The following is a 13,234-nucleotide window of genomic DNA, read 5'->3' as shown; positions in this document are numbered from 1 at the left end:
CAAGAATTTATTTTATTTTAATTCCATCCTGTTATTCAATAAAATCTTTCAGTTACAGAGCTGGTATGAATGAAACACTTATATAGATATATACCCACTCAAAATAATCTATTATTCACAATATCATATGATGTGACCTACTGATTTTAATCTGTAACCTTTTTTTTCTTGTTATGTCCAGCTGCTTGTATTTAGAAGTTTAATCTGTACAAATATAGATGTTTAACTTGCCACAGTGATATTTAAGTGTATCATACTGAAAGGAGGCTAATTGTTAATTAATTAATATTTAATTATTAAAGAATGATTGATTATACTTCCAATGTAATAAAATAAAATTTATTGCAAAAGAGTGGTAGATCCCATTTCATAACCATAAACTTAATTGGGAAACCTGAAGCTAATCAATACAAACCATGAAGCATGTTGGACAAAGCCCATGAAAAATATGCAAGAAATTCCATTTAATTAACAGGATATTGATTTCTGCTGGATTTAAGATGCAGAGCCATGCATGTAAATAGTGTAACTCAGGTCCAATAAGAAGCAATGAAAGCATAGAGTAGCAAATTAATTCAGTTAGATTTATAACCTCATAATCTTTGCAGATAGTTTATTTCTCTATCACCATGTTTTTCGTATACATGAAAAAATCTGAAAGGGTTTTCCTGACACTAAGCCACACACTTCCTATATTTCAATAAATGAAATGTAGAAGTATTTGATAGCTTGTTATTGAATAATTGCATATATTTTGCTCTATCTGATGAAATAGGTTTGGGTTAGTTTTTGATGCAAAATTTTAAAGTGTAAATAACTTCTAAAAAGTGCAATTTTACAATTATGGTTTATTTTATTATTAAATTAAATTACTTTTTTTGTTATATATAGAAGTCTTTACTTAAAGGTCCTTTGGCACTGTGTTTGTAATATAATAGTAATGTAATATAATCGGTAGATGTGATAGTATGCAGAGGCTCAGAAACTCATTCTTTTGGACATGGAAGCACTGTACAGCAAACAGGGAGTTATCCTAGGCTGGTCTCAGTCACAGGGGAAAGATGGCACTTTTAGGGAGCAATTCATCTCCCTTTAAAGAAGACATCTAAAATAAGTCAATTTGCATGTCTGCATATTCACATTGACTATAAGGGGACTCTAAAGAGCCTCAACAAAATAGATATCTACATCCTAGATGTCTAAAGCAGATAAGAAAAGTGCCATCTAAGAAGTCTGTTCTTACATGAAGAGCTCCCACCTCCTACCCCCTAATTTGTCTGCAATAGGGACATTCATCATGCTGTAGCATACTTGGCTGATATTGAAGATCAAATATGCCATTGATATTTATTGGCTTCTTTCAGCACTGTTTCCAAAAGGGATTAATGTGGATATATTGAATAGAACAGGCCATATTTTGATCATCAGCTGCTATATATTTACAGTGAAAAATCACTGCAAATTTTAAGGTCATCATGGTTGCTACTGCTTCTCACAGTTTGAACATTTGATTCCTGTGCTGCTGCACTTCTCAATTTCATGGGTTTTTTTTTACTTTTTGCTACTGCATTTTCTCCCACATTTATACCTCAGGGTGAATTCTTAAAATAGTAAAAAATACTTTTTCATCTAAATGAGATTTTAGTCACTTTGCTTTACCAAAACCCTTTTCATCTTTCCCTTATTGTTTTCCCCATATCTTCTGCAGTAGTTCCCTTTTGCTACTCTTTTTCTTTTTGTGATTTTCCTCAGTTAATCTTCCCAAAGACACTTCTTCCAGGAAGCTTAGCAACATAAACCCTCCATCTTAAGTGTCTGTTTCTGGTTTAGCATTGACATAGTTTAGTGACACTGTGCCTTCCAGTCACCTAGTTTGTTACACTGGTGATCAGTTCTCGCTGAGATTGCTAGCTGTGTGCCATCTGGATGATGTGATTGAGCTCTACCTGGCTGGTGTATTGCTCTGGATACTCCATGACATGAACTCTGAGAACAGCATGACCAGGAGGATTTCTCAGCAGGAAGGACTCTGCACAAGCTGCATTTCAAACATTCCCCAGAAGAATTCAAAAAGCTTAGTAGCATCAGAAAGGGTTTTTAATCATTCTGTGAAGAACAGGAAAAGTGTTTGTAATATATCTTTCTTCTTGGCATAGTGCTGTAGTGCAACATGTTTTACTAGGATTTTATATGCCCCAAGAAAACACCTATGCATACTTCTGTGCTTATGCCATGAAATTTGTTGCTATGGAAATATCAAAACTAGTCTATGACTAAGAATGGGCAAACCTGTTCAGGCAAAATAGTATCCAGTCTCAATCTCCATTCAACAGTCAAAATGAATTGTAGCCATTTTCATGCTTTACAGTGGCTTAATATCTTTTCTGTATCATTAAAGTCTTTTAGCCACTTCTCCAATGCATACAGGCCCCAGCTCACCCAGTTCAACGCATAATTTGGGCACAGCAATTCCAGCAGCATCTCTGAGAAATCAGATTAAACTGAATTAGATTAAATTATCCTTACTATTCTTTGTCTTCTCTTGCTTCCTTTAAATTTCTTGGCACAGAAGCATTTTCTAGATTAGTTGTAGCACTGACTGCACTACCTTCCTTCTAAACATTAAAACCTCAGATGATTTATTGCTTCTGACATGTAGAGTGCACTCTGGGGATTAACTGAATGGAAACCTTCAGATCGGGGGAATTTAAAAAGAGCAACAGTAACTTCCAGCAGAACGTGTCTTAGGTCCTGCTGTCTGAGCAGCTTCTCCTGCTGGAGAAAAGCAGCTGACCTCAGGCAAACAACTGTGGGAGAGCACATAAGGTAGACTTGCCGTGCATTCACATGCATGCATATCTTCTCTTCTGGCGATCACATTTTCTTTTACTGCCAGGGATTTTACTGTGTTAGAGGCTTTCTAAAGTTAGTCCCTTGGAACCAAAGAACAAACCCTATTTTTCAATATCTCTATCTCTGGTTAAGATAACAGACTTCTGTATGAGACAAATCCCACAATTAAAAATAGATGTAACATCTATCAACAACTGAAATGTCTCATGGAGAGCAATCTGAAACCAATGCCCAAAATTACCTCTTAAAGGAATACATTAACAGAGGATTATGATTATATTTGTGACAGGCAACAGAAGCAGTTCATGAGAGATCTATGCATTTATCTGTCTCGCCTCCCTATTTACTTAATTAACATGAATTTAAATATAATTGCAGAACATTCTTAACTAAGGATGCTTTTCTGTGTATCGAATAGATTTAAAGATTTAACCCTCTGTTCCCTAATTAGCCCCACACACAAATACTCAGATTAAATGATGAGTTCCTTGGAAAATAAAATAGTACGGAACTGCAGAGACTGGGTCTTTTAGAGGTAAATGTGGATATTGTGTGAGGATAGATTAAAACAAACTAACGATGTTAACTCATTCCAGAGCCTAAGGAAAGAAATCATTGAACATGGCAAAGCCACATTTCTCCTCAAAAGAGTTGAAGTACCATTTCTTCCTTGAGTTACAATCCTATTATACAATTAAAAAAGACAAGAGCTTTGCAGAGAGTCAATAAAAATCAAGCCAAGTTCTATCTGGAAAAAAAAAAATTTCATATTGAAAATTCTGGAAGTGTTCAGTTTTCGGTTTAAATGATAAATTGCCTGTTTAGTAAGCGTCTGTATACTTTCATTAAGAGGCAAAGCAAATGCTCTTTCACTCTGCCAATACACCATAGAGAATGTAGCTACCTGGAAAATTATACAGTGTAAGAACATATGGATTAACATGATGTAAAAAATATGAGGTCCAATAAAGTGTGTTCCCATAAAGATGTCCAAGACCAAGTTGCCATAATAATAACCAAAAGTGCCACAGGGTAAAACTTTCAAAAGTGTTCACTTAACTTACAATCTCAGTCCTGTTTTCAAGTTAATGTTTCTTTATAAATAATAGTGTCTTTTACAAAGAAATTATTTTTCTCTTACGTACCTACAAATGTTATAGAAATAGAATTTAAAGTCCTAAATCAGAAAAGTCAGTTTTGTCTAAGGGCTTGTAATGCCAAGACTTTGCCTTGGTATAGCTACAGAACTCCATGTCCCAAATGAAAGATCAATGTATTCCTCATACCAGTTTTTTCTACTACATTTCATTGCAAGAAGTTACTAATTAAGGTAATCATGACACAGTCACACACTGGTACATAAAGAAAAAAACACAATTTGGGAAAGAATTTAAATTAAAACCAGGATAATAAGGCAGAAATCAGAAAGCTAACATGATATGACACCAAAAATCACCGATTTGAGTCACCACATGACCTAATTATCTTTAATAAAACAGATATAAGGATATGAAACAATATAAGGTTATTATTATAAAATTCAGTTTTCAGTGAGACATTTTTATAAATAAATATTAAATTTAGAAATCCATGATGGTTTCACAGAGGAATTTTAGTCATATTAATTCCTCTTACCTGTTATAGTTGCTTTGTTAATAGATGGTTGGTTACACATTGGTGACCGTCTGTTTAAAAGAAAAGAAAAAAGGTATAAGCCTGATAAACTCATAGATGACTGAATCCTTAAACAATATAATAGAAAATACATTTCCTTGGGGAGTTATTTGGGGCTGGAATACACTGGCATCGCCAAAGAGGTTCATTTAGAACAGATATTTATTTCTAGTGTAGAAGGGAATTCACAACTGACCCTGAAATCTCTCTGCAGTTTGGGAACTCCAAGAGAGGAATATTTTAGGAATTTACAAGTTCATTAAAAACCTGCCTAATCATACCTAGACCTTGTACCTAGCTTGAAGTTTGGTCTCTCTATATAGTTATCATTATTCTAACATAGTTTGCACTGCCCACATTCTCTGACATGAAATACATTTTTTAAAAATTATTTTCCACTTTATTATTTTGCATATACATTTCACAATAATATTTTGGGAAAACAGCTCAGTGTACTGCTTTGCCCATTGAAGAAAGGTAGAAGTTGCTGGACTGACACAGCTGCGTAGGGATGTGTGGATGACTGCAAGCAGGGGCTGCATAGGGTCTGCATATTCCAACCAAGGGGGCTGAAAATATCTTTTTGTGGCACTGCATATGCAATGGTAAGCAGCTGTCTTTGGAATGCTAATTACTTCTAAGTTCTAGAGACACACATTTTGGGTGAGGGAAATGACTCCACTACAAAATTTGCCAGTTTAACTAACGTTAATGTTAACCGTGATGCTGTAACAGCATTGGAGAAAGATCATATTTATATTGTCTCATTTATAATCATGAACTACTGTGGATAAGTGGGATGTCATTATCTTGGATGAGTTAGGCAGAGTTCTAGGTTCAGATCATGCAAGTATCTCACAATGAGTGTAGCTGCTCACTTTGGTTCATTTGCAACACTCAGACAGTGCCTGAATTATCATCTTTGAATGATCTTTGACATATGACTAATTTATTGAAAATCATAGAAATTGCACAAAAAACACTCCAAGTTTATGCAAGGACAGCAATACAAGAGCAATTAGTAGGCAAGGGGGCTGTTGTCTCAGCTATCAAGTATAGCAACTTCAAGGGATTAATAAAGTCATTAGTCATCACGTTTTATGCAAGCTTGGTGACGCAGACTGAAATCTGTAACATCTAATTGTTATTCTTAGTTTACATTTAAAAAGTATCACTGCAAAAAGTTTAGGGGCCAAAAATTGACACTCACTTGCTGGGTGCCCGATCTTGTAAATTGGTTAATGCAGCAAAGTTATTCCATACAGTACGCAGGCTGGCCAGCACCTGGAACATACAAAATGGTTTCAGTCTAAATTTCTGCACAGGTGAGACTGATTTATCTCCATTACGCTGTGCTGAAAGAAAAAGAAAAGGTTTTCAGGGTTGGTTTGTCTGAAGCCTTTGACCATTATTTAACAATAACATGTCTGTAATACAAGGGCGATAGTTTATTTCTTTTTTTTCCTCATAATTAATTATTTGTTTAAAGACAGACTTACTTGAAGAGGAGGAAAGTTTTTCACAGAATACTACTTAGTTCTCTAAATGACCATAAAAGCATTAGTGTTTGGAAGATAATAGCCCATTCAAGCCTAATACTTCATACATAAGAAATGATTACAGAATTTTCCATTTGCAGTTCAGCCCCCCCAAACCTCAAAGGACAAAGGGAATGAGATTGTCTAGACTGGCAGGAAAAATAAAAGTGGCTCCTTTAAGGAGCCCAATTCATCTGGGGACTTAGTGCAGAAGGCCAGAATGAGAGGATGGTATCACCTGAGCAGGTGGGAAATGTCTGCAGGCTCTTACAAGTATTGCACATTGGGAAAGGCGATATAAATGAAGTACTTCCTTTCTGGACTTAAATTCATGCAAGACAGCAGGTAGAGGAGGCAGTAGAGGAGTGTCTTGTTATAAGTGGTGTAGGCATTCTCTACTGAAGGCTGTTGGATAAATGCAACAATTTTTGTCCCATGTAAGGATAATGGGATACATCTCTCTGACTAGGGAGAGGCAGTTCAGCTGATGTCAGAGAGGAACCATGAGTTATTCAGAACCAGTCTGGGAATGGGAGGAGGCAGCAAAACTGATCACTGATGTGTCTTTGCAGTAGTTGCCTATTGTTGTTTCTCAGCCCAGACTGGTGAACCTGCCCTAGGAATAACAAAGGTGGGAATGGGAATTTGGGTTCCAGAGGTCTAAGTCAAGGAGGATAACAACCATAGCCCCTTAAATTTATACATGAGGTAGGAAGGGGGTAGGAGGCTGGAGAAAAAAGAAGGATTTAATGAAAGCTTGTAACAGACAGAAAATATTCAGGAAATAATAATGATTGGCAGTTCAAGCTATTGTAGGTAATTCCCAAATGAGTTAAGATAATAAAAATACATTTGTTGCCTAATTAGACAATATTAATTTCATTATGTTTTCCTTTCCAAAGATCAGGAGGCAAACTCACATATTTTACATTCAGTGTGGAATAATTATATATGCCATCAAATTTGCATGCCCAGGGTACAGTGACACTAACAAATGTTATATTTAGATGTTGGATGGATAGATAGATGGAAATCAGGCATGAAGTGAGCAGAAGGGGAAAGAAGATCTTGGAGTTCAAAAGTTCAAAAATGAATACATAAAATACAAAGAAAAACTGCTGAAGTATTAAAATATTGTAAAAGGAAAGGATGAGTTGAATGTGGAAGGAGAAGAAAAGCATAAAAGGAAAAAAGTTGGGCCTGTTAAGGAAAGACACACATTTTAGTGACTGCAGTCAATTTTCAGTTCTCTTTGATCAATCTGCCTGGGTTCGGTCTATGTGTGCCAGGATGCTGAGACTGCTTGTATGTGCTAGTGTCCTGGGTTCAGCTGGGATAGAGTTAATTTTTACAGGAACCTGGGAGGTGGGGGGGGCATAGCCGGGGCAGCTGACCTGAACTAGCCAAGGAGCTATTCCATACCATGTGACATCATGCTCAGTATATAAATGGGGAGTGGGCCGGGGGGAGGGCTCTCTTGCTCTCTCTCGACTTTCGGTGGGGGAAGTGGCGGAGCGTCGGGTCCCGGGTGGTGAGCAGTTGCACTGTGCATCACTCTTTTTTGTATACTCTTTCATTAGTACCGTTGTTGTTGTTGTAACCTTTTTTTTTTGTGTTGTCCCAGTAAACTGCCCTTATCTCAACCCTCGAGGTTCCAGGTTTTTTTTCTTTTCTCTCCTCCGTCTCCTCCCCATCCCACCGGAGGGGGGCGGGAGGAGTGAGCGAGCGGCTGCGTGGTCCTTTGTTACCGGCTGGGCTGAAACCACGACAGCTAGTATTATCAGAGGTAGCACTGCACCACAGAAACATATCTGTGTGGTCCCAGAGCTGTCTCAGGCCATGAAAAAATTTAGTTGGTTTTCCTGGCTGCATGTTCCTACTCAATAAGCCCTGTTGGACTCAAATTGGCTGTATATTCAGGTGCATGTACCATGACATCTGCCCAGCATCTCAGCTGCTTTAGCATACTATGCACATACTTTGACAGTTTCTGCAAGTGCAAGGGGTCCCCACAGAAATAACAATGAATGTAAAAGTGACAACAAAAACTTTGGCCATTGGCTGCAGTGAATTCTGGAGCTAAACAACTTGATTTATTGTATAAAAGTATTAATAGTTATACATCTATTATATTAAAGCATTAGTATATAAAATAATATTTCAATTTTTAATTATAATTGGCTTCAAGTGAGTTTCTCTGTCCACAGAGGTTCCACTTGTGCTGAATGTTTCTAGAGTTAGATTTGTGAGCAAAAAGCAACCAGTCACCTGTAAACCTCTTTAGGTTTAATCCCTAATTAAATAATATTATTTTCAAAATCAAATTATATACAAACAATTGCAAATTAATTAAAAAAAATCAAACTTTTTTGATAATAAAAAGCTACAGAATTGGTCCTTAAATTTCAAATCACTCAAATTATTTAATTTTGAAAAGCTAAATTCTACAAATAATTAAATTACAGCCTTTGTTTTATATTACAATATAGGGAAGTACAACTAATAATATCCTTGTGATAGATTTTTTTAATTTTAGTTTACAGAATCCCATTCTGGTAAAAATAGTAAATTGTCTTGTCCTGGGGCCACATTCTATGTGGGGGACACAGCATACCACCCTGCATCCAGTAATGAATGCAGCTGCACTACAATGATGTGCTGAATAGTACTTGAAATGGTAAAATTGGAACTATTACCACCAGGTGGCTCACGATCAGATGAAACAAGCCTCCTAATCAACTGAAGAAAATACGGACAGATTGAAATAACTGGAACATGTGTTCCACATACCATGACCTACAGCTACCAGGAAGCCCCAAATGGATTAAAATGGTGCCTTGGCTGTTTGCAACACACAAATGCATCTACATGATGAAATACTACTCTAAGAAGATATTAAAAGGGTGGTTTGTATGATGTGTAGACATTGTACTGGTACATGGGGTCCAATTTCTGAAGTCCTGAGTGAGGTCCTAATACTGCTAATGTAACTCAGAGGGATGGGCCCTGAGCTTAGCTGCAGATGTAGTATGTGAGCAGGCCTGACTGGGAGATAGGCTTTTGAATATTCAAATAATTTTTAGATAAGAATCTAATTAGATGTCACTTCCCCTCTGTTAGGCACTCTCTCTCAACCGCATCTCAATTCCCCTTGTGTTGGGGAATGTAACGTGATAACTCACCCTGTGAGTACTCTTTCTCCTGTTCAATGTAAATGAAAACAGGTTGATTTAAACCACTGCTAACAGGGTTTTGCACTGAAATAGTAAAAGCACTCAAATAAACAATTACAGCACCTTGGTGCAAGTAGCATTAACATTCAACTACTCCTGCTCTAATTGCTGAAGCATGTCCATCTACGCCAATGAGAATACCAAAATGCCCTTGAAACAAATAGCGTGTTTTGTCCCAGGAAAAAAAAAATCCATAAATGTGGTGTAATATTTGCTGGTTTACTAGGCATACTATAACCTGTCTTATCTATGTGGCATAATTTGTTATAAAAATTCAGATGATGATGAACATGAACTCAACTATAGTAAATATTATTGGATCATTTGACTGCCATACAATTTGTATTTTTTCTGTGCTTGAGAGTTAGGCTTTTTATGTTTCCTGAGTGTGAGAGACTGAAAGAGTTAATGTCTCAAACATTGTGGTGGGGCAAGTTCTGCTTAAAGACAAACCCTGCACAGCAAGGAGCCAAGGTGAAAAGCCCATCAGCTCAGGCATCAGCAACAGGAGGGGGAGGGTGTGCAGCTCCCTGTTCTGATAAGCTGTTCTGATACAAAGATCAAACAATGGCCATGTCTGCAGGGAAGGAGAAGTTACTCCACAAAGGACCCCAAAGGCTCACAAACTGCTCATTAGCCTGATGAGTTTGGGTGCCTGCCCGAAGGAGGGGCAAGGATGATAAAAGGACACAAACTGAAGCCCCGGGTGCGCAAGCCCACCGGGACTGGACCCCTCGGCTGACTGAACCAACACTGGACCCAGGACCAGTGAAATATTTCTCTCTTCCTTTTTCTCTCTCTGTCTTCTTCTCTCTTTCCTTTTCCTTTTCCACAATCCCTACACCTCATCCGTTTCAAGATATAAACCGTTGACCAAGTCTGAGACTAAGAGTAGATCCAGCCACCCCTGGGCCCTTCTCTGAGGAGGAGTCTGGAAAGCAAGGGGGTCTGCTCTGAACCTCGTGACTCAACGGGAGGGACCTCCTTATTCCCTGAATCGATGTATGTGGTTACACAGTTTACAGAAGTAGTCTTATGCCAATTCCTGTTGTGAGAAACCCTGCCACCTACTACCACGCCTCCCCAGTTCTGTTTGCTTCTGCCATGAATAAAATCTTTAACTGATCATTTGGTGTCATTTCACCTTAATTTAGCCCGAGGGAATTTCGAATTAACTCCCTGGTCTGTCCAGTCCGGGTCGTGACACTGAGGAACTAAAACCAGAAGTGATTTTACTTTTTTTTTCCTCTTGTTTTTCCTGTAATTTCTTCTCTTTCATTATTGTTGAAGTATATTTACTGTTTGAGAGATCTTAAAGTATTCTTAGAAAAGGCCCAGGCTTAATCTTTTTTCTGCTAGTAAAAGATGAAGGTATTCTTCATATTAAGGATTTGATGAGCCAGTGTCTTATAAATACTGTATCTGTTCATTTACATTATAATTAAATATATAATAACCTATTAAATGAATATTGTTTTAACAGCTGAGCATTAGACCAAAGCAACCAACCTGCATATTCAGACTTAAGTTGGACACCTTATTCTTATTTGAGACTGCTGTGTGACTCAACTGATACCAAAAAGCCGGTCAAAGAAACTCTCTAAGACTCGTTTTGGAGTTTTAGAAAGCAGGCATTCTTTATTGCAGTGCTGGATGCACGGGGGATAGTTCCACCTAGCGTGCAGGCCACAGCTTTAGCACAAACAGGTTATATAGAATAACTAATTGCATATTCAACAGATTAGTATACATATACATAAAAATGTTTATAACTGATTAGTACTGCCTACATCCGACCATGTGCAATGAAGGATCCATTTGAGTCGAAGGGCTGCTTTTGCGACCACCGACCCATTTGAAGTTCTTGTTGGCTGTCCTTGAAGTCTTTATTCTTGTCCTTGTTCTTTGATCTTGAAGCTTAACGCAGCTTCAATCACATATGGTCAGTTTCAACATTGTTCTCATCTAGCGTACAGGTACATCTAGTCATAGGAGCCAAGAACTGCCAAACTTATGAGTAACTACCTCTACTAGTTAATTGCTTGGCTATACTTTTGTCTATTGTTTCAATCATAGTGTTAGTATAAGATTTCTAATAATTATTTACCAAATCTCACTCTTACAGTCACCTAGCAGCAAACCAGTTTCCACGGCTGGTACAAAATATTAAAACCATCAAAATATTTAGACATGCCATACAGAATATATGGAAATATGCTATCACAACCTTTCTCTTTCCATTCACCTTCAATCACATATGACTTCCAGATTTATTTTTTCCCCTGTAGTTACACTGAATTAATTTTCATTCCTATCCATTACAGGGTAAAACCTATCATCATGGGTTCAAGGAATATCAGTGTTAACTTTTCATACATGACAAGACAGCTCTATTGCTAAGAATTGTGGAGTTTTGATCTAAACTCTACAGTATTTTGAGTTAATGTTTTATAAAACAGAATCTGAATGGAAAAATCAAACATAGATATGGTTTTGTAAAGAAACAAGTATTTTGAGTAAAACTTATCTTGCATATAAAAATTACCTTGTATTGAATGCATAAAAGATGTTCATAAGGAGAAATTGTAATTATAAAAAGCAGTAGAATAACAGAGAGCAGATTTGTCTTCATCATGACTGTCTGCTACAGTATTTGAAAAGAGATCAAAGGTGTTTATCATGTTGTTGCACATCAACTTTTCAGATAATCAAAAAGCTTTAAAAATAGAGGTATAGATAACAGAGTGGGAGGTTTATGACTTTCTGTTTAAGACAGTTTTTTTCCTGTTTCAAGCAAATATATCTCATAATATTAACAATGGAAAATAACTGGCTTGGCCATTTGGCCTTTAAATTGCAAGATTGTGAGAGAAATATGGCAAAATTGCGCTTACCTGAGCAAATGGTGTCACAATCAAGTCATCTCCATGTCTGAAAAAGTGAGCAGAGTTGTAAGTTAGATATTACTGAAAACTTATCTCACTGCTACTGCTTTAACAGAAAGAAAATTAGGTTTTACAATGCACTGTAGGAAACTCCAGTTTTATTCTTCAACAGTTATTTACTACCAATGCTTTACAGATTCTTTGAAAAGCAAATATCAACTTAATTATTGATATTTTAAAAAAGCCAGCTTGTTTCTTCGCTGCTTGTTGGACAAGTGACTGCACAGGACAGATATGCAGAGATTTCATCGCAAAGGATGGAAGTGAAAATACCAAAATTGATCACATTAAGGGTTACCAGCAAGTTTGTGAGCACTGGATGGGCGAGAAACTGCAGATGACTGGGCAGTGCATCACAGATTAATAAAAACCTAGTAAAACTGTAGCAGTGCTACATATCAAGGTGCCGCGATTAGATCACTGGTCGGCCTGGACCAGGGAAGAGACAGATAACACACATGGTGTGAGTGCCAACTCCGTCCTTTATTGCGCAGTTAATTCCTTTTATACTAACAACAGTAGGTGGGATTACTGATATGTCATAGGGAGGCGACGACTAGCCTTCTACCTTTCCGTGACATCGCGAGATCTTCCGAATGGTGTACCCTACATCTCCCCCTCCTCATGTCCAACTAGCTCCCATTGGTTACACACACTATTCATGCACTGTCCACGCGTCCAGTTGCACTCAATGATTGGCTGCATCAACACTGCACACGCGCATAAACATAAAATATAATTGGTCATACTAACTAAACATACGAGACTTATCTCAGTCTAATTGGTCAAGATAAACTGCTGAATTGAGGTTGTTTGTGCCAAGTTCTCTTTATCGTGGAATGCGCACCTGCGTTTTTCTAATTGGTATCTTTCTTATTTTTGTCTTCTTGTTTATTCTGTTCAAGGCCTTCTAAAGGCGTCTGGAATGCTCTTGTGACCATTAGCTAAATATGTTCCCACAACAATTCCCCCTCCCTTTTTCTATTAGAAG

At 37.3% G+C, this 13,234-nt stretch overlaps 1 protein-coding gene across 1 annotated transcript in view; it reads right to left on the bottom strand.

Annotated features, from left to right (window-relative positions):
• Positions 1–13,234, bottom strand: part of LOC121232871 (cAMP-specific 3',5'-cyclic phosphodiesterase 4D-like) — a 294,635-nt gene that overhangs the window by 199,606 nt on the left and 81,795 nt on the right. Inside the window, exons 3-5 of the mRNA XM_041121360.1 lie at positions 12,193–12,229; positions 5,738–5,811; positions 4,489–4,538 (exon numbers count right to left, since the gene is read on the bottom strand). Coding sequence (XP_040977294.1) covers positions 4,489–4,538; positions 5,738–5,811; positions 12,193–12,229 — 161 coding nt within the window. The remainder of the gene's footprint in view (positions 1–4,488; positions 4,539–5,737; positions 5,812–12,192; positions 12,230–13,234) is intronic.

The sequence above is a fragment of the Aquila chrysaetos genome (assembly GCF_900496995.4).
Source record: "Aquila chrysaetos chrysaetos chromosome W unlocalized genomic scaffold, bAquChr1.4 W_unloc_1, whole genome shotgun sequence".
NCBI classification, from domain to species: Eukaryota; Metazoa; Chordata; class Aves; order Accipitriformes; family Accipitridae; genus Aquila; species Aquila chrysaetos.
Note: the sequence above shows the minus strand (reverse complement) of the source record. Positions and strands in the feature narration are given on the sequence as shown.